Source organism: Scomber japonicus, chromosome 18 (assembly GCF_027409825.1).
Source record: "Scomber japonicus isolate fScoJap1 chromosome 18, fScoJap1.pri, whole genome shotgun sequence".
Lineage (NCBI taxonomy): Eukaryota > Metazoa > Chordata > Actinopteri > Scombriformes > Scombridae > Scomber > Scomber japonicus.
In genome coordinates this window covers 9,734,530-9,758,081 of record NC_070595.1, presented here as the reverse complement: position 1 = coordinate 9,758,081, position 23,552 = coordinate 9,734,530, and the positions used below count along the sequence as shown (strand labels likewise).

At 40.1% G+C, this 23,552-nt stretch overlaps 4 protein-coding genes and 1 non-coding gene across 5 annotated transcripts; 3 read left to right on the top strand and 2 right to left on the bottom strand.

Annotated features, from left to right (window-relative positions):
• Positions 1–3,298: 3,298 nt before the first annotated feature.
• Positions 3,299–3,452, bottom strand: LOC128379646 (U12 minor spliceosomal RNA). The gene has a single exon (XR_008323417.1). It is a non-coding gene; the product is annotated as a U12 minor spliceosomal RNA (small nuclear RNA).
• A 522-nt stretch (positions 3,453–3,974) lies between these two features.
• Positions 3,975–10,841, top strand: poldip3 (polymerase (DNA-directed), delta interacting protein 3). Its single transcript, XM_053337649.1, has 10 exons — positions 3,975–4,042; positions 4,717–4,853; positions 5,184–5,632; positions 6,040–6,084; positions 6,196–6,273; positions 6,419–6,640; positions 7,798–7,875; positions 8,005–8,134; positions 8,318–8,384; positions 8,943–10,841. Exons 1-10 carry the CDS (start codon positions 3,975–3,977, stop codon positions 9,157–9,159), a joined length of 1,491 nt encoding a protein of 496 aa, XP_053193624.1. The 3' UTR covers positions 9,160–10,841.
• Positions 10,842–11,323: 482 nt separating this feature from the next.
• On the top strand, positions 11,324–13,419 carry rrp7a (ribosomal RNA processing 7 homolog A). Its single transcript, XM_053337659.1, has 7 exons — positions 11,324–11,390; positions 11,597–11,739; positions 11,883–12,008; positions 12,479–12,602; positions 12,725–12,822; positions 12,909–13,116; positions 13,232–13,419. The coding sequence occupies exons 1-7, from the start codon at positions 11,324–11,326 to the stop codon at positions 13,315–13,317; spliced, it is 852 nt and encodes a 283-aa protein (XP_053193634.1). The 3' UTR covers positions 13,318–13,419.
• Positions 13,420–13,524: 105 nt separating this feature from the next.
• LOC128379201 (zona pellucida sperm-binding protein 4-like) lies at positions 13,525–16,687 on the bottom strand. The gene is made up of 12 exons (XM_053338845.1): positions 16,570–16,687; positions 16,290–16,414; positions 15,762–15,867; positions 15,463–15,621; positions 15,170–15,342; positions 14,861–14,940; positions 14,604–14,746; positions 14,335–14,518; positions 14,115–14,259; positions 13,965–14,034; positions 13,746–13,880; positions 13,525–13,676 (listed from the first exon to the last, which is right to left on the bottom strand). The coding sequence occupies exons 1-12, from the start codon at positions 16,685–16,687 to the stop codon at positions 13,525–13,527; spliced, it is 1,590 nt and encodes a 529-aa protein (XP_053194820.1).
• A 1,037-nt stretch (positions 16,688–17,724) lies between these two features.
• wbp2nl (WBP2 N-terminal like) lies at positions 17,725–22,337 on the top strand. Its single transcript, XM_053337660.1, has 8 exons — positions 17,725–17,867; positions 18,372–18,480; positions 18,629–18,767; positions 18,965–19,057; positions 19,373–19,570; positions 19,982–20,092; positions 20,682–20,758; positions 20,873–22,337. The coding sequence occupies exons 1-8, from the start codon at positions 17,809–17,811 to the stop codon at positions 20,927–20,929; spliced, it is 843 nt and encodes a 280-aa protein (XP_053193635.1). The 5' UTR covers positions 17,725–17,808; the 3' UTR covers positions 20,930–22,337.
• Positions 22,338–23,552: the final 1,215 nt, after the last annotated feature.

Genomic DNA, 23,552 nt, shown 5'->3' with positions numbered 1-23,552 from the left:
AACTCATATAAGAGACTTTGTCATTCACTTGTTAGGGTGGATTAGAGTAATATGGGACATTGACTAATGTGGGACGATTAAGCTTCAGTACATTTCTCTCTTTTTCTATTCAATTATTTTAAATATAACTAGTAGCTATATGCCAGTATACTTTATACTAATACTAATACTTTGTTTAAAATGACACGTGTACATACAGCCTACTAGTTTTTTAACCTATAAACTGTAGGCCTACTAAATTAAATGACCAAATATGGGTATGCACATTTCAGGAAGTTTTGGCAGTTAAGGCTGCTTTGTGTAAATGAAAGTATTTCTAAGCCTAAAAAATAGTGTCTCACAATACAAAATCTACAAATTCTGAAACTTTTTTGGCATGAGGAATATTAATATAAGTGCCATGTTCCTTTTGAGTACAATATCCAAAAATTGTCTTCTGATTTAACAAGCAAACATCTCAGGGCTTTTGTAATGATATTAGGTGTTGATATAATTTACTGGATTTAGGCTATATGTAAATAAGGTAAACAAGTCAGAATTGCAAAAAGTGTCCCACATTACCCTAATCTACCCTATATTTCTGACACACCTCTGAGAGAAATATAGTTCTGATTAAACTCTCTATTGTGTATAGGGCCTATATAATGGAGCTGGAGGTTACCATTTAGGAGAGGTGAGTGAGGTTGGTGCATATGTTTTCAAGAGAGTTTACTGCAAGTTTTGTGATTGAAGTTTTCCCCAGTTAAGCAAAATTAATTTTACTGTTGTTTTGCTTTTAATCTTTGTGGTGATACATATCTATTGCTGCTTGTACTGTGTGGATACATACTCATATTTTAGTGCTAGTCTACAACCTACCACTGTCCTTAACACGTGTGATAAAAGAACACTGTGCTCCCAGCATGCAGACCTACTCGTGGTTTCTAGTATCTCTAAAAGCAGAATGAGAGGCAGAGCCTTCAGTTATCAGGCCCCTTTCCTGGGGGGAAGCCACCCCCTCTATGTTTAACTGTAGGCTTCAAACTTTCCTTTTTGATAAAGCTTGTAGTTAGGGCTTGGCTTGGACCAGCTCCTAGTTTATGCTGCTATAGACTTAGACTGCCAGGGGACTTCCCATGATGCACTGCGCTCTCACTCTCTCCTCCTCCCTTTCTCTCCAACCATTTACATTCATGTGCTATTAATGCATTCACCAACTTAAACTTCTTCCCCAGGAGTTCTCTGTGCTCTCTTGTCTCACAGGTAGCCTGGGGATGTCAGGGTGACCACTTCCTGTCCTGGACCTACTATTTTCAATGTGCTTCTCTCTCCTCTCCTTTCTCTTTCTCCTTTTCATTTCTCCCTCTTTCTCCCTCTATCTCCCTTTCGCTCTCAACCCCAACTGTTTGAGGCAGATGGCCGCCCACTTAAAGCCCGGTTCTGCCTGAGGGAGTGTTTCCTTGCCACTGTCGCCAAGTGCTTGATCATGTGTGAATGTTGGGTGTGTTTGATTTAAATTAAAGAGTAAGTTCTAGACCTGCTCTATGTGTTAAGTGCTTTGAGACTTGATGACTTTTGTTGTGATTTGGCACGTTATAAATAAAGATTGATTGATTGCTTGAAAAGTTTTGTAAGTGTTATAACTGATTATTTTGTTTGGGTTTGTCAACCCAAAGAATATTTACTTCTGTGTCTCTAGCATCATTTCACTGATAACTGATAACTTGTGTTTGCAGCATTGGAAATGTACTATTTATACATTTAAACACGTTTGTTGTTATGTGTGGTTTCGTTTTTATTTGTGCCCTTTTTTCCCTCTATCCATCTTTCCTCTTTTGTCCTCCCATTGTTCCTCCCTTCACTGTTTTATTGCATTGCATTGTGTACTTTGGTAATTAGCCCTGTCTGATTCTTTCCCTTCTTTAACTGACTCCAATTTTGAGTGATCTGTAATTTATTGATCAGATCTCTTTTTTTTCTGTGTGTACACTGTAGAACCATAATGAGGAGCAGCTTGTGTGCAGTCATTCTCACCTGTGCCACATGTGAGTACATAAACATTAACAATTTAACAGTATAACAGTTAAAGGAGGAGGCAGAGTATACAGCCCAATAGACTCCCTTAAGACCAGGCCGCCATAGCACTGAGACTGGGCCATAAAGGCTTTACGATGAGTATAATGGCATTTCCTGGGGCCGTGTGGTGTATTGGACACAGGAGAATGCTTTAAAAAAACCGGATGCCAAGAATGTCTTAGGGGATCAGGGAGGCAGTGCTTGATCCCAGCTGGTCCCGGTCCTTCCTCCTCTAGGGATAGCTGGGAAGGCACTGCTCTGACGTGGCTGGTCCTGGTTATTCCTTAGGGAGACATCTGGGTATCCTGGGGGACAGGGAGGCAGTGTGTATCACAGCTGGCCCTGGTCCCTCCTTGACCCTGCGGTAGCTGAAGGCAGCATTCTGTCATGGCTGGTCCCGGTGGGTTACCCGGGTTAAGCCTGGCGTTATAGGGTACCTCAATATAGCAAGAAGGAGCAGTGAGACCAGGAACATCAGACCTTACCTAGCAGTGTTAACAACTGGTCTGACTCTAGGAACATCACGCAGGGTGTGGTGGTCTGGGGTAGAAGGAGCTTGATCATGGCCCAGTCTTCTATGAGGGATAGGCCTACTCATGCAACCGCCCGTTGAGCACTACACATGACCAACCTCACAATTCAATCTGAAATCTGTACTTTAAAATTAATTATCTTATTTCTAATCTTAATACTTACCCAATACGTACCTTAATATTTACAACAAATCTTTAATACGTACTTTCAGATCTTATTTTTATCGTACCTCTGGTGTCTTTTTGGTGTGTTTGTTTGTTTTTAACTATGTAAAGCACTTTGAATTACATTATGGTGTATGTAAAGTTCTATACAAATAAAGTTTGATTGATGCAAGAAACATTTGAAATGTTTTAGTTGGTGATTGCTTGGTATTAGAGAGGTAAGGTTATACTGCATTACATTTTTTTTTTAGATAAGGCTTACAATCCTTTCTATTCAGGAAGACCTTTTCATTTTCACTCTTATTATTATTATTATTATTATTGTTATTATTGTCTTTATATTATTAATACTGCAACAGTTTCAGTTTAACTATGAATGTGAAGTCAGGTATAAATTAACTGTATTACTGTTATTAACGTTGATGTGACATTTTGCTGTTCTGCCATTATTGTAGTTACGGTTGTGAACCGAACTTTATCAAGTAGAGACCTCAGGCTAATCCTCTGCTGTTTTGGTTATTTTATTTTTAACACAGTGAGGGTTCAGGGAAGGTCCTAGTCCCGTAAGGCATCTCACAAAGTAGGTGAGTCACCTAAACAGGCAGACCTGTCCCCTTTCAAAAATTGATCTCGTTAAATGTACGAGGACGCGGGCGTCACCCCGCATCGTTATTTTCCTTACTCATCAGTTTAAGGCATAAACAATCAATTGCCGAATGCCGAGTCAGTAACAGCGTGCAGACCTCCTCTGTTATGGTGCAAACTGTGACCCACTTTTAACATTGTGTTTTATTCACTACAACAGCTGTCTATGTGTAAAAGAATAGTTTTTGAAAATTAAATGTTCAACAATCTTTTAATAACCATAAAATGTATTTGTGTAATAAAACCACAGCACAGTGTGATCATATGCCGCAAAGGCTCATGGGTGCAGAGCTACGTTACGTCATTTACAGTCGTCCAAAGTAATCGATCACAGATTAATCTTTTAAAAAGTGCACAGCGGATTTAATTCTTCGTGAGTGCATCTATCATGAGTCCCAACACTATATCACCATTCGTTTTTTAAGCATGAAGCATGTTATGACTAACAATTAAAAATGAATTATTATTAAGTTGTCAGCTCCTCGCAGCCATTTTACTGTGTGGTCCATTTCGGCTCCCGTACCCAGAGCTAAATAGCTTCAGCTGCACACTTGCGCAGTGAGCCAGTGTGAGAAAATGGCAGACGTCTCTTTGGATGAAGTGATACGACAGCGCGGTATTAATACCAAGGTGCCCGCCAAACGGTACGTAAACTACGACTTTATTGATATATGCACGCTTATTAAGTTAGCTATAATCCATACTAATATGTTAAAAAAACACAATGAGAGTTCAGTGCTGTTGGCAGCGAGTTCTTCGGAAACGCGAAGCTAACTTGTTAACATTAGCTGTAGGCCATAACGTACATAACGAAGCCATTCATCGTTAAATTTAGCACAATATTGGCTCGTAATCAACTAACCTCTGTTTTGTTTTGAACCAAACTTATTTTTTCTGGTCGACTTAACACATGCAGTTGGAAAGCTTCAACCAATTTTCCTAGCCTTCTTGTTTGTAACTTCACTCGTCTGGTGTAGCTGGTTAGCATCGTTTATGTAGGCAGGTTTTTGGCTCTCACCCACTGGACAAATATGGTCGCTGGAAGCACTGGGTCCAATACGGATAATGGCTTCATGCTTAAAATTTCTATTGGTTTTTCTGCATATGTTAGAGCCAAGAACTACAGCCAATGTCTTAAATGCATATCCTTTGTACTGTATGTAAACAAGCAGCGCAGCTTGTGTATCTACTAACCTCGCCATACAAATCATTGTGTATAAAGACGAATTCTGTTATTGCCAGTGTTACTTTAAATATATGTATAACATTTGAAGATTTTTTTATAAAAGTAACGAACAGACTTTGTTCTCTCTCTCAGACCGATGTTTGGACGGGGTGCAGGAGGTGCAGGAGGTGCAGGAGGGCCAGGCAAGAGTTTTGATGCCCGGCAGAGTTTTGATGCCCGGCAGAAGATCGGGGTCGGTGATGTCAGACAGAGACTTGGAGGAGCAACGGGTAAGGGCCACTACTATTGCCTATGCAAATAAAATTGGTGAGTGGTTTGTTGAAAGGAAATGGTGGCTTAGCACCAGCAGGACCAGTCCACAGGCCACTCACTAGCTGGCTCAGACCACTAGCTTCAGCACCTCCAGTGGTAGTAACCAGTGATCCATGTTGGTGATCAGGTTTAGTGGACAGACCACTGAACTGGCTATGAAACCAGCATTAAAAAAATCTTCTACTCACTTATGCCATACATGCTGTGAAAATCAGCTGGCTAGTGAGTGTTATGTTTTGGATATTAATATGCAGTTCACACAAAATCTTCCTCCTGTCTCCACTCAGGGTTTCAAGTTAAGGATGCCAGAGAAAAGCTGGGTCAGAAGGATGCTCGCTTCAAAATCCGTGGCAGGGGAGGAGCAGGAGGAGGAGGAGGAGCAGGAGGAGTGCAAGATGCTCGTCAGATGATCAACTCACGTAAACAGGGGCAGAGTCCGTTCACCGTCCCTCCACAGACCACGCTAAAGACAGCAGTAACACACCAAGTACAGAGCCAGACACTTGTGCCACAGATACAGATACACGCCGTCAATAATTTCGCTGGCGTGAATATGAGGCAGTTTACCCCCAATGTACAAGGACTGAATGTGAGGGGTAGCACGACACCACAGCTCAGCAATAATAACAAGAGAATGATGGACGCTCGCGACAGACTGAGCCTCAAGAGGAGCATCGGAGGGACACAGTCACAGGCAGCTGCTGCAACGCCATTTAAAATAACCAAGACCATCCAGGTGAGGTTAAAATAAGTTGTTTCGTCCTTTTTGAAAGATCAGTTACACAGCCAGCAGGCAGGAATGTACATATGTATGTATGTATACTTGCTGAATTGTTAAAGCATACCATTACTGGTACTGAACGATTTTGATATTTCAGTTATTGTTTTAGTCATTTTTTAAACAAAAATGTAAAAATGATCCAGTCCCAGCTTCCCAGATTTGAAGTTCTGTCACTTTTATGTGTTATACATGACAGCGAACTGAATATCTTTGGGGTTGGGACTGGTGGTCGGACAAAACAAGACACTTTAATACATCTCTGTGTGCTGTGGGAAATTAAAATGTTTTCAGTACAACTTCCAGACTAAACAATAAAATAATCACACCTTCTGCACTCTGATGTACGGTGCTTCTTTTTACAGCAACATCCAATGGGAATGTCCGGTGGAATACGTGCAGCTTCACAGGTAGAGTTGTTTTTTTCTTAATATGTTTAAACATGATAGATAAATGAAATTCTTGGGGGTTTTTTTAGAGGGTGAAACATGTGACTAAACAGATGACGTTGTCTCCCACAGCCTGTCTCCAATGATCACGACGGCGCGCCCAGTAAACAAATAAAGATCACTACTGCTAACAGTGTTCTACAATCGCGGGTAAGAGCCGCTTCATGACAGCCAGCCGGACCTCACATACTGACTAAATCAACAGAGACTCATGCACACCCTTTAAGTTGTTACATGTCCTATATGTTTCCTGTTTGAAATTAAACTCTTCCTTCTATCACTTTATTTCCTACAGCCGGGTACAGTGGGTTCCGCTTTCTCCATGTCAGCCCCGATTACCAAGGTGTTTAAAAACGATGCTTACACAGCTCCACGTCCCCCTGTCCCCGTGGCTCCTACCCGGCCCAACACCAGCATGGCCGCCAGCCGGTCCTCAGCTGCAGCCTTGCAGCCAGTCTCCAGGACTCTTCAGCAAAGCCCAGCAGAAACCAGCAAACCACCTCCTGCTCCCCCTCAGGTAAACACCTCATAGTATTATTCAGTGTGATGTATATTTACGTTGTTTGTCCTTGCAAATGGTTGAGTGGTAGTACTAAGATTTATAAATCTTATGAGCAATAGAAATAGTTGTTTCAACCATTTTGTAGATAAGCTTCTATTTTAAGTATGTTTTTATCTTCATCTTGTTCCTTACCCTACTACTTATATTTCCATTGTGCTTTCTAATAGCTGATCTAGTTGCTTATGTCCTGTTGCTATTAATACAGATTGACTCTTTGTCTGTGTTCAAGGGAAAATTTGAAGCTTATTTTGCTTTTAAATGGTTATTGGGGTGTTTCATTATTTTTTTAAAATAGGCCCTGATCAGTCTCATATGTTTACTTATACTTCACACACTTGCCACAATGGTTCACATGAAGCATTCAGCAACACAGACAGTAGCGTCACACACACACACACACACACACAGACACACACACACACACACACACAACAATAACTAAATGATATGAAGTGCAGGAGATACTCACCATCGATATTAAGACACATCTGGTCTGCTGCACTTTTTTTTAGCTTGTTTATACATTCATTTCAAATTTTAAAAAAACTAAGGAAATGTCTCCCATTAATGTTTTATTGAAAATCAATAGTGGCTCTTCTGTTAATACTGCTGCTGGTTTTGTTTATACTACATTTATTTTAACCTCTTATGTGCCCTGAATCCTACTGTGTTTCAATCTGTAAGAAAAAACAGTACATTTTAATGAATACAGCTGATAAATATTATTAATCCTGATATGATGAGGCTATGTAAGTAAAGTGCTTTTTGATATTACATTAATAAAAGATCATAATGTTTTACTTTGAGTTGACTTCAGTGAACTTAAAAGTTTATCCTGTTGTTAGAAAACCAGATACTGTGTTCATGTTGTATATTCATTGAACAATACAGTTGAAAATCCCAAACTGGGTGTGTGTTGTGACCACTGCATTGTAATAGCAGGACTGCAATAGCTGTAAAACTGTATAGTAGGAAAGGAAAACAAAGAGATCAGGTCCAGATATGTTTCCCGTTGGTATGTTAACCGTAGCGCCACAGTGACTCACATGTGTTACGTCAGACATTTTCATTTCATATTCGTGATTTTGTGCTGTTGTCATATTTCTTTCTAGCCTGCGTTCAGTCCTTTGGAGGGAACGAAAATAACGGTGAACAACCTGCATCCCCGGGTCACTGAGGAAGACATAGTTGTGAGTAAAACGCACATTTTGCCAGTAACATTTTTGTGCTATTTTGTGTTTAGACGATGCTCTCTGGGCTGTTGTGCCTGCGATGACTCATTCAGTGTGGGTTTGTACTCTGCATCCATTTGTCCACAGGAGCTGTTCTGTGTGTGCGGTGCCTTGAAGCGAGCGCGGCTGGTGAAGGTGGGCGTTGCTGAAGTGGTGTTTGTCCGCAAGGAGGACGCCGTGAGCGCATACAGGAAGTACAACAACCGCTGCCTGGACGGTGAGCGCTAGTAGCAAGGACGCACACATCAGACGGGGCACTGACTCCTGTTTTTATCTGCATTTCAAAGTGCTGAGGACCAGTTTTTGCTTAAATAAAGGATATCCCAGTTAGATGAACTGAATGATCAGTGTGTTCCTATTTAACATAACCTTTTTTTCTTTTCTCCTCATCCACCCTCAGGCCAACCAATGAAGTGTAACCTTCATATTCAGGGAAATGTCATCACTTCTGATCAGCCCATTCTATTGTAAGTGAGCCCATCGGGCTTCATTCCTTCATTTCTAATTAATGAGGAGTTGACTTTGATTATGTGCACATACTTAATTTTGCATGTTTCCATTGAGCTGTAATTTGCCCAAAACGTAGTTACTGTATGTCAACGCATGTCAACCTTTTAGTACAAAGAGCAGTGACATTGTCTCTTTTTAAATTTGCAAGTAATGACCTGTAAACACCAGAACAGTGACTAACAAGGCAGGCTTCATTATTGTAATGTTTAACAAGCCATTTAGAGGCACATTGAGTTGCCTTTTGATTAAGTTACCCAGATAACACACTTTGTGATTGGGTAATTACAATCACAATAGGTTTTGATCAAAATTGATGTAATCAAGTTTAGCTTGATATTTAAATGTGTTACCTATCAGCTGGAGTCTCACAAATCTAAAGCTTTTCACTGGATTGTTTCAATGACAACTATCCATGTTTTTTAAATATGCAGCAATCATGGATTTGGTGGAACTGTGTATCCATCTGTATTCCTCGAAGAAACGTGACGTCTCTTTCTTTCTCTTGCTTCTTACAGGAGGCTCAGCGACACTCCGGGCACCGGCAGCGGTACAAAGAAAGACGGCCTGCCCCCCTCCCTATCTCGCCCCGCCGGTCAGCGAGCCTCCTCTCAGCCCACTCCAGAGGTGGACCCCCAAACCATCCTCAAAGCTCTGTTCAAGTCCACCACACAGTCCACCTCCACCACTGAGCCTCCCAGCTCACAGGCCACCGCCTTCCGCATCAAGATATAGTCCCTGTCTAGTATGAATACACTGTCTGTTCATAAACATATTACTGCGTTCTCAATGTTCACATACAAACTGTGATTTTCATCTCGCCCAGCAGGCAGCCTGCACACTCTCTCATATGAAGCTGATTTTTACACATTTGATATAAACGACTACTCTGAACGTGAAGTACATGGATACACAACATCCTTGTTTTGATTTTGTGGTATCCAAATGTCGCCTGTTTGTTCCTGATGGACCAACTGAAAGAAGTGTGATGTGATTCGTTGTTTTAATCCAATGTGGTGGAGGATGCCAAATCACGCTGGATGTGTAGGGATTTTTTTGTTTGTTTTTTTCCCCCCATTTTTGTGTCAATTCAGTGCAAATCTATTTGGATGTGATGAGTTTTGGGTTTTTTTATATTCCATGTTAACTTTACATGTCCTCACCTCCCCAAAAAAGGAGAAAACTCAACAGAAAAGATTGACAAACAGTTAGCAGTGTTTTCTTCACCAAGATATGTTCTGTACACTCACACAGCTGTGTTAAGTTATATTGTCTATAACATTATCCTGCTGTTGTCAAACTAGGGATGGGAATTGATACGATTTTTTAAAATCCCAATATTGTTATCAGTTCTGCTTTAGGTTCAGTTCTTTATCGATTCCTGATCTATTTTCTGTTTTAAAAAAAACGGTAAAAGGCTGGATTGTTTGGAGATCATCACCAATTTCCCTCAGTATTACTGTACAGCACTGCAGCGTGTTGAGCTAATGGGCCGTCAGCTAGCCCGTTAGCCCCGGTTGGTAACAGCTGATGGTCCACTGTCCATTAGTTTGCACCCTTACCTCCACAGAACATTGGCTCTCCCTGCAGCCCAGCCCGGTCACAATACCAGGTCTTCAAGATTATTCTGGGTGTTTCTTTGCTGCCTCGGTCTTACCACCCAGACTCTTTCATGTTGCAAGTTTCCAACAGTGTTGAAGCATGAGTTCGACATCAGTGTTTTTCAGTGTGCAACTATCAGGAAAAACGATAAATTGGACAATTTGGAACCGGTTCTCAATTCCCATCCCTAATACTGACAAATAAAATATACACAATACAAAAAAAGAAGAAACACAAGAGTTCAAAGTCGATACAGCTTGTCTGATTAGACAGGCTGATGAAATAAATCTCACTAATTAATATAACTTACCTGTGTGAGTGGATCACAGCTTGGCAGAAACCATAACTTGAATTTCAGTTAAGCAGTTCTCAAGCAGTCAGATTATGCTGATGTTTAGTTTGGTTTTACCATTCTTGTGGCATCCAGATTCTTGTGTGCTCTGTTTGTGACTGGGTTTACTCGGTTGTCCCGTTTTGAAGCAGCAAAAATGTTTGGTTCTTTCTATTCTACATTACACACCAGTTATGTTCAAAAACTGTAAATGACTTTGCTTTCTTGGTATGTCATTCATGAAGAGATTAGAGAGGCCAGATCTGTCTGTAAAATGTCACCATTAAATATTTAGCTTTGTAGAACTTGTCTGACACTTGTTTTTCCTCTGAGCCACAAGATACAGTTAATTTCCAATTTTAGCTGCATGGTGTAGTTCTGTTGTCATGGTTGCAGAAACTGAAAACCAAAACCGGATGGAAAAGTGGGTTAACAAGATGACAAGAACAATTTTGTTCATTTCTATTTCTCAACGTCATATTGGTAAAAAATAAGCACACAAAAAAAGATAGTTGCAAGCCAAAATGTGTGTAGCTAAAAAGCATTTATTAACAGGTATCCATAAAACATTCGTATTGTTTCTTTTAATACTAGCAAAACAAATTGGCTGTATAAAAGAACCCACACAGTCATCATGTCTTTGTGGCACCTATGAAAAAGTATTCACTAAGTCCTCATATCTTTCTACTACTAGTACTATCACAGTTTGCCCTATTTTCAGAAGCCTGCCTCTATGAATTGACCTCAACCATTCATTTTTGTCCTTTTGGGTAGTAGTAATATGACACCATGCATTTAAAACAAATTAAAACATACCATTGGTAAAAAATAAATAAATAAAGACTTGTATCTATCATGGTTTAATTTTATCCAGCTTGTTTCTATTCGTATATATTTTTTAAATAAATAAATAAAAAGATACTTCCGCTTCACAGTTGTACATCCGGTGTTATAGGTCACGACAAAATGGCGCCGTCCAAGAAGAAACATGCCAAAACCACAGAGGCTTGTGTTATTCCTGGAGGATTTACAGGTATTTAGGGAGACACGTTTTTGAAAGTTAACTTCAGCATTTCGCTAGAATACACATTTATCCTCGGACTGAAGTGTTGGTATCGTCATTTAACACGGTTGTGGTAGTTAGCTTCACCTCGTTGCTCCTCCTGTTCCTGTGTAGCAGGAGGTAACGTGAGTGATGTGCTCTGTGGCTTTACGCTTGTTTTTCTTGTCTCCCTGCAGTGCTTTCCTTACAGTTTAACTCCGACAGCGAGGCTCAACACAAACTGTATGTGAAAGAGCACAAAGTACGAGCAGAGAAGAGTTCACACAGACCTCTGGATAGGACTTTATTTGTCCTTAACATCCCTCCGTACTGCTCACAGGTACCGTTTATGTCTCAATGAGCAGTGAATTGTTAATGTGGTGGATGTGTTCATCATCTAAGCAGATATACTCATCAGTCATCTCATCATATGAATACAGACCAGCCTGTAAGTTCACTCCTGCTCTGCTGTCTGTGTTTCAGGATGTCATCAAAGAGTTGTTCTCACAGTTTGGCTCCGTTCAGTCAGTGGAGCTGGGAGACCACCCGGGTTCATTTCAACAGTCCGGACCCAGACTGTCCAGGTTCTTCAGACCAGCAGAAAAGCAGGTTAGCGTTTACTTATAATGCACTACACGGTTGAGCTCCAACATACATTTGTGAGTTTTTGTTCCGCTTCTTTTTTTTTTTTACCTGAACGCCACCTTAAATCTTACAGGTATAGACTTTAAAACTAAAGGAGACTGTGCTTTTCCTGTTAAGATTCATTTTGTAGCCTCGCCCACTTCTTTTAAAGGACCTAGTGTCTACTGTAATCAAAACATACTTATGATATATTTCTGCTACGTCACTAAATTCTACACACTGCACCTTTAAAATCCTTTTACTTCATGGACTGGCTTCTGTGGCTTCTTTAAGTTTTGTGTGTTTATGTTTCTTCTTTTTAGGGAGTATTTTGTATTATTTGTAAAACCTTTTTAACACTGTTTTCAAACGTACTATATAAATAAAGTTAATAATTATTTTTATTCATGTCAGGTGTTTTTTTTCTTTTTCTTTTTCCTCTCCGTCTCTTCCAGGGTTTCAAAGTTGGCTACGTCGTGTTCCAAAACACCTCGGGTGTGACAGCAGCTAAATCACATCCCCATAATGTGCCTTTGATCGTCAGCACAGAGGAGCATCCAGTGAAGACAGGAGTACACAGTGAGTGAATCAGAATACAGACAGGCATTTATGATTTGTGATTTCGGGTCCTCGTCAAGCACTTTCAGACATGCAACAAATCAGTTTTATGACGCATGCATGATTTGTTTCCTCCATACCAGAATGGATTCAGCAGTACACACAATCTTTCATCGAATCAGACAAACTGCAAAAAATAGTCGACTTGTTCATGGAAGACTACGACAAGCGTAAAGAAGAGGTGAGAATTCTGCAGCTCTTCCTCAGACATCGCTCACCCCATCAAGTCCACGTGATGTTAACTTGCATTTGTTTTCTTCATCGCAGGAAGCGGAGCGGCAGAAGGAGGAGGCTGAGCAGCAACAGGAGGATGAAGAGGGCTGGGTGAAAGTCACTAAAGGAAACAAGAACACCAAGGCCCGCCCTCACAGCGAGTCAGCCAACCAGAAGACTCTACAGAAAGAGATGAGGAAGAAGCAGAGGAAGGAGCTCATGAACTTCTACACCTGGCAGCACAGAAACACACAGAAAGAACGTAAGTTGCTAATATTTCAAATGGAAACAATTAGGATTATTGTGTATTTATTTTTATCAGAATTTACCTTTGATTTTTAGTGAAGGAGATCGTAACTGTCTTGTTTTTCTTTCAGATATTGCTGAGCTAAGGAAAAAGTTTGAAGAGGACAAACAGAGAATATCTCTGCTGAGAGCACAGAGAAAGTTCAGACCTTACTGAATCCATATTCCCATATCCTTTACCTACCTTTATCTACCTGCATTTGTCTTTGATAATTTCACTGCTTTTGTGTATTTTAGTTACATAATAAACTATTCTGATTTACCAATACTCATTTTCATTATTCTTAAATCACCAGCACCTCAGAAAAGATGAATGAAATGAAAGTACAAACACAAAAAATGGAGTGCATATTTACAGAAAGTTTTATTTAGGCTGTTCACTGTCAACTTGTGCATCGCAAGTTTGCTGTGCCTCTGGTTTCTGACGCTTCTTGATGCTTGACCATACAGTAATCATCACGACCAAAAGCAGGGCAGCACCAACAGCAGCCAGAATATACACTGTCACCTGAAACACTGAGGAAGAGAGACATTAGATTAGATACGACACATGGGGGCTATAGTTTTGGGCTGCTCAGTACTTACTTTTGCTCTTTTCAGCACATGGATTGACCTCCAGCTCAGTGTTATTCTGTCCCAGCAGCAGAGGCCCTAAAGAGACTAGTTGGACCTTGTCAGACTCAAACAGGGTCTCTCTTTTCTGTCTGTTGCCCTCAGAAACTGCGAAAGGAAAGGCAGACAATGAACATGCACGCACACACACACACAGTACACACAGCGTGCTGATGAAGATAACAGACTCACATATGATGGCACAATTCTGTGCACAGTCAATATCTTCTGTGCAGATTTCCACCCAACAGTAGAAGTACATCTGAGTGAGATGTTATAGTTAAGAAGTTGTCAAAGAAGGTGTGTTACTTTAGTATGAATTTGTGAATGTGGTAAGCTTACTTCCTCCACACTTGGATGACCTGTATGAGGATCTAAAAAGGCGAAGGTCTTGACGTCAAACCTCCTGATTTGGGAGTGGGAGTTGGTTTTCCCCTTGTCGTCCACAGGGAAAGTGCTTCTCATGTTATCCATAGGGTTGGGACATCTATCCAGGAAGAGAATAGATTGTCAGCAGTTATGCACTCGCCCCGGTTGCCACTATAATCGTCGCCAACCTTACCCATCATAAAGAAGCGTCCACACAGAATGTCTAGATGCCGGGTAGGCGAAGCAGTCCCGAACACGCAGGGAAAGCGAAGGGTCTGGGGATGGCTGGGCGATGGAGACCTCCATGTATGCAGATTTACGCAGGGGCAAGGTGAGTGGAAGCTGGTCCTCAGGAAAGAAAGAGGTGAAAGAGGCATCTAGGAGGAAGGAATTATAAAAAGCAAATTAGTCACCAAGCAAAATGAGTTTTAAAAACAGCTGCACCTCTCTCCATTTTTATACCTGTGGCTATTCTCATCTGCACTTTGATGGTTCCCAGAGCGACCACAGGTGGTGGATTGGTCACTGCGTATAAGGACCGCAAATCTGCTGCACGCTTTAGATCTGATGGTTCATATTCACACTGGACCTGGAGGACTGGTGGACTAAACACAAAACAAAAACAACTCACTACATTTGTCACCAGTGTATACTTCTCTAAATCTGTGATCACTCAACTGTACAGTAGTGTGCAGGAGATAGTGTAGGAGAAAACATACCTAAATGTAGAATTTTGGTTGATATCTTTAGCATGCAGCTCCTCCACCTCCACCTCATAGATCATCACATCTTTGTCTACCTAAAAGTCAGACAGAGAAGACAAGATTTAGCTCTAAGTTTAAATATGTTAACTATTAAAGCTAAGATTTGACATTATTTATGGAGCAAACATCATTACAGTGAAACAGCTGATGTGCTACACAGTATATTTTGCAAGCAGTGACTCTGGTTGAATTTTGTACCAGACTTCAATATGTCAATAAGTGTTTTTAAAAAGTAGACGTCTTATTTTGGAATCAATTCTTCACCTTCTTTTTCGCACCACAGTCCATGAGTCCAATCTTGAAGACAGCTGTGTCTTGGGTGGTGACCGCAGGGACACAGTGCGGCTGATCCTTGACTATGAGACTGGCCGGATCAATAGGCGGGTCTGTCTCTGTGGTCTTCACTGAGAACACAAAGTGTCCATCCAGAGAGCAGGCTGGAGGGAGGGAGGGAGGGGCCAACACACAGTTTTACAGTTAACCACGTATTGTTTGAAAAGGAAAGGCATGACCTCAGCACAAATCACTTCCATGTAAAAGACAAAAGCTCATTTTACCATTAAGTCTGTAGTAGCACGTTAAATCACGAGAATCATAGCAACACCCCAGTTTGTAGCACGCGTCACTGGAAATCCTTTGGTGGCCACAATCCACTCTTAGGGCTTTTTCGGTGTTACAATTTCCAGGTGATGCTGGAAAAAGAGATATAAGACATTAGGCTCCAATTAAAAAACTAAATTAAGAGTACATGCAGGGAACTGATGAAAGAGGAACACCTCAGATACAGAGCAAAAAGCAGCATCAGTGATCTTGTGAAGCTCAATCGGCTGTCTCCACTCACGTGTTGGGATAAGATGAGTCCTCTTACTGGATCTCTTTATCAGAGGGCAGCTAATATTTACCCTGAACCATCGATCCTCTCCTGTCAGCTGGACCTGCAGAGGGATGACCACTTTGCTGCCCTGAGGATTAAAAAGGTCATCACAGCATGGATGTTGAGAAGTCACACATGAGCACACCCATCATATAACTTGTGCATTTTTCATATTGAGTTTGGGCCAGCAAACTGTCTAGTACCATAGTTTGACACATATTATATTTACAGCTCCATTAAGACTTCATTTCATACTGTATAAATAACAATACTACAACTTATATCCTCATATGCCAATGTATGCCTCTTTGTGTCAAATATATGAACAGTAGTTGCTTTTAAGTACTCAGTGATTCATAGTAAGAAATGAAAACTATTACAACTCAATCATACATCTTTATGAGCCCACTGTACTCAAATCCATACATTTGAGCATACTAGTGTTTCCAGAAGTTTACATTTTACCTCAAATGTTATTGTGTAAGACCCCCCCCCCTTCTTTTAATTTACCTCAACCTGAGTATAGCAGCTGTCATATCTGCTGATGAAGGAGATGGTCTGGTCCTTTTCTCTGTCCAGTATCACACCACAGAACCCCTCAGATTCAGCCACTGTGACCGTAGCCCCCGTTAGGTCTGAGAAAACAACACAGCACATGCAATACTGATGTATTCAGTGCAAATGTGGAAAGCCTATTTTAAAACAGGTTAGCTTTTTGTAAAGATCTCCAAATATTTTGACCGTTTTTTTCAGGATTTTGGAAATACAGCACAGCATCAAATAATCTTACCTTTAACACGTATATTACTTTTGACCTGTGGACCAAAAGCAGCTTTTATCCTCCGAGGAGAGCAGGTGACTCTCGGCAGGGCGAGATGTGACCTCTGCTCAGGTGTTTTCTCCTTCATGGCAGTTGAGAAACAAAAAATGAAAGCAAATATTAAAGAAATCAAACAAAGTTTTGCAGTATGATAATTCATTTCCTTATAGCTTGGGGTTTTTTGGCTATTGTGGTTTTGAACCCAGAAATATCCAGTCCTTTCTTTGACACTAGGGAGAGGGTCACGTGACACCTGTTAATTAGCGTTAATGAGTTTGAAGCTTGCTGCCGCCCACCATCACAGCATGATTGGAGCTTCACCCGTGTGCTAATTGTCATTCTTGTAATTAAAACCTAAAATAAAAGTCCCAGATTTACGCAGCAGTATCCACCGGTGCGCACTGAACTTCCTGGCTTATGCTGATATGAAAAGCAGAGCAGAATATGCAGATAATGAATAAAAAAGGTCAACGTTTAAATAATACATATCATGCTGAGTGCATGCATGGTCCAACGTATCCTCGGGGAGCCATTAAATGATACAATTGCGTAACTCAAAGGCCTTGCCAACCTCACCGTAGCCCCATGGCAATGCTTGTACCCCATCTAATTATTACATAAGCAAACTTAAACCTTCAATTACTGCTGGATCCTAGCTGTCAGGGTTTTAAATGAGTTCCACCTCATGCTGTCTTGATACATCTCTGATTACTATGAAAAGTTAATTAATTCTTCAAAAGGTTAGGCTTATTGGAACCACTGTATCTGGTTGTCAGCTGACTATAAGTAAACCCACTTACACAGGCTTTCACCTATTTGATAAATTATATCATGTGATAGGCTATAATATCATTTTATTTGGATTGGATATCCTAAATGGCTTAAATCAAATGATGCCAGCTGTCCTAAAAACATTCCAGCAGCACACTGTCACTTTGTTGGCTCCCTTAAGTTTATAGAAACAGCTATTCACACCTAATCACATTTCCAGCAGCTGCAAGTTTAAGTAGGACACAGCAGTCTGTGTGCTGGTGATGATGATGATGTTGATGATAATGATGATGGTGATGATGTTGACAATCGCACGGCGGGTCACGGGTTGTCAGATGGCGTGCTGACGTAACACCCGTGACGTCTCCTGGGCTTCCCCATCGGACTGACGGTCAGACTTTACATCAGGCAGCAGGGAACACAAGACGTCTGCTAATCATGGCTTTGAATCGAAATCATTCACAAAACGGCGGCGTTTTGATCAACAACGGAGAGAGGTATGTGTATTGCACCGTGTACGTGTGGTTCATGTTATTCTCCGGCCAACTCTCGCCTCTCCCCTCGGCTTGTTTACCTCCTTCTTTCCAGTGCGCAGTCAGAAGCTACCTAGCTGCTAGCCTCCCGCTAGTGGCCTGCTTTTAGCATAGTTAACGCATTCGTGCCACTGTTTAGCTCATTGTTCATCTCATGGGAATGAAAACGGCTTATATCTTATACAACTAAAGTTATATCGTTAAGTCATTACTTTACAGCCGGCGTGTATCTTGACAAAGCTAGCTTATATCGTTAGCCCACTGTCTAAACAGGAAGTATCGGCAGTTGGATTGGATGTTGACAAAACAAAAAATGTCATCTTATGTAATTATGTATAAAGTGGGTTAGCTGCACTTTGAGAGTACGATAGCTGCTAACAATGCCCACATATCTATTATCATTCTGTAGTATATTATAGTATCAGTACATGTTTTACAGCTATAACAGGTTGTTTTCTTCTCTGGCAGTGTTTTAAGGGAATGCAAGAATGTGGAGCTGTCCTTCAGCGATGTCTCCAGCAAGACAGACCTGCTGAGGGGGACCAAGAAGGGCACTATTTACCTCACACCATACAGGGTACAGCCCATATTTTACACAACATATGTAACAAGCCATTACTGCCGTTGTCCTCTTGATTGGAAAGTTGATCATGTTCATATTCTCATATATCATGTTGTAACTCTCCACCTAAACTCTCTGTCCTTTATCTCTTTCGTGGGCTTAGTTGCTGTTTGTGTCCAGTAATACCAAGGATTGCCTGGGTTCAGCCATGTTCCCCTTCTATCTTATGAAGGGATGCAGCATTGAGCAGCCAGTCTTTGCAGCCAACTACATTAAAGGGACAGTGTCAGCTGAACCTGGTGGTAGGTGGATTCTTGCTTTTACTTTGAACCCTTAAGGTTTGATTTAGTATCTTTTAATAATAGCTGAAATGTTGGTTTCACATTCATGTAGTTAAATGGAATAGATATTAGGTGCATTATGTTAATTTATGCACCAAAACCACAAGTGTAGCTTTATGTACAGTAATTGCTTTAAATGTGGTTGATTCTCTCATCAGGTGGCTGGGAGGGCCAGGCCCATTTCAAGATGTCATTCCCCAGCGGTGGAGCCATAGAAGTGGGACAGCATCTCTTCAAACTGGCAACAAATGGTATATATGCTTTATTAATGTATTTCACTTTTTACAATGTATAATAATATCGATTGACTGTTTATTTTATGCAGTGGTATTTTAAAAGTATTTAAATCCTTTACATAATTTGTATAAAAAAAAAAAAAAAAAAAAAAAAGAAGGACTATATTTAAGATTAAAGTCTTTACAAGTATAAGACGTGTACTGAAGATCTGTCAAAAAGAGCCTTTTAAGGAACCACTGGTTTAAGTATGACATATGCAGTTGAAGGAAACTCTGATCTATAATGTTCAGAAAGTCAAGTTTGTTTATTTCTCTTTCTCTGTGTTTTAGCTTCTCGTGCTGCTCCTGCTCAGAATGGCGCTGCCTCTTATGGCTATCCTTCACCTGGAATGATGAATGGCTACGGCCCACCTCCACCCAACCCACATGGCTATCCCTATGCACCCCCTCCCCAGCAGAATGGATTCTACCAGGCCCCTACTCCTGCTGCTGGTAACATGGGCTACCCTTATCCAACAGCTCCTGCAGGTACAGAATTCACTAGTGTAGTACGAAGTGTAATAATCTTAACTCGAGGCCCACTTACTTTTTTTTCTCTTTCACTTTCATGCTCGATACATATGATAGAGAAAAAAAATCAGTGCACACTCCAAGATGTGCACAAACTTTCAGAGTATTTAGCCTTCAGGTTATGTTTCTCTGCACATGTATTTGTCCATATTTTTATATACACCTTTTTGTCCTCATTTCACAGTAGTAAAAATGTCTACCCTTGAGGCACACATAATGCTGTGGTATCTCTAACTCCGTCTCTCTGTCCGCATTTGGGTTTTTTTCTTCTTTTGTTTGTCTTTTTTGTCTTTGCTGTGCAACTCATTGCCCTCAGAGACTATAACCTCATTTGACCTTGAAACTCTCTCTGCCTTTCCCGTGTTTCAGGTATGTACCCATCTGGCTTGGACTACATGGCCCCACCTCCTCCATACCCTGGGCCACCCCCAAATTGGACTGCACCCCCCCAGAACTGGACAGCAGGACCACCACCTCAAGGTCTGTTTCTCTCTCTCTCTCTCTCCCTCTCTATCTGTCTCTCTCTCACTATCCTCTTTCTCTCTCTCTCCATCTATTTTACCTCTCTGTATGTCTGTGTCACTGCACCCGTCAGATCTGATTTGTCTCCCTCAAAGTGAATCACTTCAATGCACGCCACCAAAAAAAGGGGTGCTGATGTCTCATCGGCTAGACATCAAAATTACAAAAGGGATAAACAGTCTTCCCTCTTCCTCTTCTTCTCCAAACTCTTTTTCTATCCTTGTAGAATTTGGTGAAAACAGTGTCAATCAGCACATGGGGTGAAGTTGGAACACTATGCTGAAATGTCATGTTTGCCACATCTCTATTTTAGGAAGAAGCCCGAGCAGGACTTTTGCCTCTGTGCATCTTCTGGGTGTGTCAGTTGATTTTGTCTTGAGGAGTCCTGGAGTTGTCAGTTGTGCCTCATATGACTAATACTGTGCTCCTCGCATCAGTTCTCATCAGCAGCTTTGAGAGCCGTAGCATCTGTTCCTAAATAAGTTCAGCAGTTCATTACTCTGTGTGTTTACCTCTGTCTTTGTCTTTGTCTCAATTTTATGAGCAGGTAACTCCAAGGCGGCTGAAGCAGCAGGCAGCGCATATTACAATCCCAGCAATCCACACAATGTCTACATGCCCATGGTAAGCTGCTTTTCTTATCTTCCCCAGAAACATTTTTATGAAAGTGACATGTGAGTTCTCCTTTTTCTAGCACTTGTATAATATTTTTTTCCCCTATCTGTCTCTTCCACGCAGGAGCGGCCTCCACCGTATGCACCTTTCCCAAACTCTCCTGACAAGAAAAACGTCTGAGCCACCCTGACGCTCTTCTGTCTTCCTCTTTAGCTAAAATACATTCTAAAGCAAGGAGAAATTATGGGATACCTACTTGAGATAGAAGGAAACGGAAAAGAAAAACGCAAGTAATAGAGGGCTCAAAGATGTCAGTGGTAATTCACCAATAAATTAATGATATTTTGGATACTGGAATATCTTTTGATGCAATCACATCTTTTGAATACCATTATCCTCTTTTACTTTGGTTAATTTAAATGATCTACAACTTCTAACTCACACTTTTCTGAGACTAATCATTATTAAAATTCTCAGTGATGGGATTTATTATATTTCGGTCTAATTTTCTAGCACCTAGGTGAGGGGGCACCTGAGCTGTCCCTACTAAGAGCCGAAAAGGAGGAGGCAGTATGAGGAATGTATTTTTTAAGACAGAGATTTATTACCAAAACACTTTGTAGGAATTTATTGATTGCAGTTCCTGTAGTTATTAACAATAGCAACCCATATTAAAAAACTATGAAGTACTTTTGCAGTATCAGTGAAAGAATGGTGTGTTTTTCCTATACAGTTTTTGAGTATTTGTTGTCCACATACAGTGAAAGTAGCAGAACTGGGTTGAGTAGAGTTTAGTACAATATTATAATGTAATTTCATGTACACTCACTCACTGATTCTCATAGTGTGGCTAGTAAAACATTAAAAAAAAAGAGTCAGTGTTTCCTTTATCTATGACCAAGGTGATCTTGTACTACTGTACGTCAGTTACATGACAGTCCGCAAAGTAACTCCATTCATTGTATAACCCAGATCTCACAGTCTCCATCATATTTTAATGTTTGTATTCAAGGTTTTAGTTATCAACAGAAGTAGTGTATTATTTCAGAAAGTGGATCAGAAAGGTTTCTTACATAACAAGTCTTCGTATGTGCAATATTTTACCTTCACATAACAAGGTTACAAGTGACAAGCTGGGGTTACCTAAGTGATCCTGTGCTCTAGTCCTAGCTTCTATTGTATTCATGTATGCAAAGCCAAGCTGCAACCAGAACTCTACTCTTTGTGTTATTACACCAGTATAGGGTTACAGGGCCACACCATTATATTAAGGGCCCATCAGTGTTTTTGCCTGCTGTTTTGAACTTTCTGAATGCCAACCATTTATTCCTGATTAAACTGTGGCAAAGCGCCAACAGGCTGTGGAATTGCATCCTACACTCAATGTGCATCAGTTAACACCTGTTTGAAGGACTATTTTGCACACAGTTGAAGTGGATAAAGGATTTTTTCAGGGGTTTTTGGGGGTTTTAGTTTGCTTTAATTAATCAAATGTCTGTAAAATAATATCTCTTTTGCAGTTCTTATTCCTTTTGCTGAATTTTGTCTGTCAATTAAAATCTAATAAATTTGTCATTTATTGAATTTCGCATTTTGTTGTCGATTTATTGCATTTGGTGATGTTTGGGTCAATGGTGTTTTTTTTTGTGTCCATGTGGTTTAGTCAAATTTAAGGGTTAAAATTTAAAATTAAACTTATGAATACCTTTTTTTGTGGACCCAGCATAACATTTCTGCTTTTAATTCATTTTGAGAGAATATATTAGAGGGTTATAGCAAAAATGTCTAAGTGGTGTAACCATAAAAACTTATTACTTATTAAATAATTCAACTTGCTTAAAAACACTAAATTCTCAATAAAACACCAGATCAACTAGTTTGGCATGATCTTATAATGTTTTTAAATTAAATAAAGGTAATGGAATCCAATTGTTCTAAATATAAAATTGAATCTAGGGAATAATGTAAATCAGGAACCATTTACATATTTTAAAACTTAGTAATTATTTGTATAAGTACACTTAAATACACGGTAGGTGGATTCAATATTTAATATTTATCATTCTTTAGTGGTTACTCCATTTGACATTTTCAGGAGCATTCAGTCTTATGGTAAAAACAATCTTTTAAAAATGGTGCAAATGTCATTTCAAATGATATCAAACCAACAAAATGTACATTTTAACAAACCTGATGCTGCTTTTAAGACAATTTTTAAAGATATTTTTGAATTGTTCATCTTGCCAACTCTTATTTGTCACTGACCTGTTTATCATTTATTACCTTGCTGAATTACTCAGATTTACTGCCTATTGCTCTCTACCAGTACTGATAATAAAGGTAAAAGCCTCAAATTGACTAATTCAGGTATGTAAGGTTATCCTTTTTCAACATGTAAAACCACATATAGTGTGTGTCAGGTCTACACAGGTCCATTTTTACTTGCTTGTCAAACGCAGAAATAAGCACAATGGAAACAGACAGATTCACGTCTTCCGTAGAAGTTTAGATTTTTTACTTTTTACTGTCTCCTGACAGTGTTTCACCAAATGAAGAAATAAGACAATCAGAATTATCCAGACTCTAACTAAATAACATTTTTATTATTTTATGAAACACTATCAAACCAGCACATCATATCCACTCTTATCACAGTAAATCACACTGTACAGATGTATCACATAAAGCAGTTTCAGGAGTCTAAATAAATAAAGATAGCGTCGTCATGCACAAAAAACACAAAGGATTCACCACACACACACAAAAGCTTTCGGTTTCAACACAGAATCACATAGTTTATAAT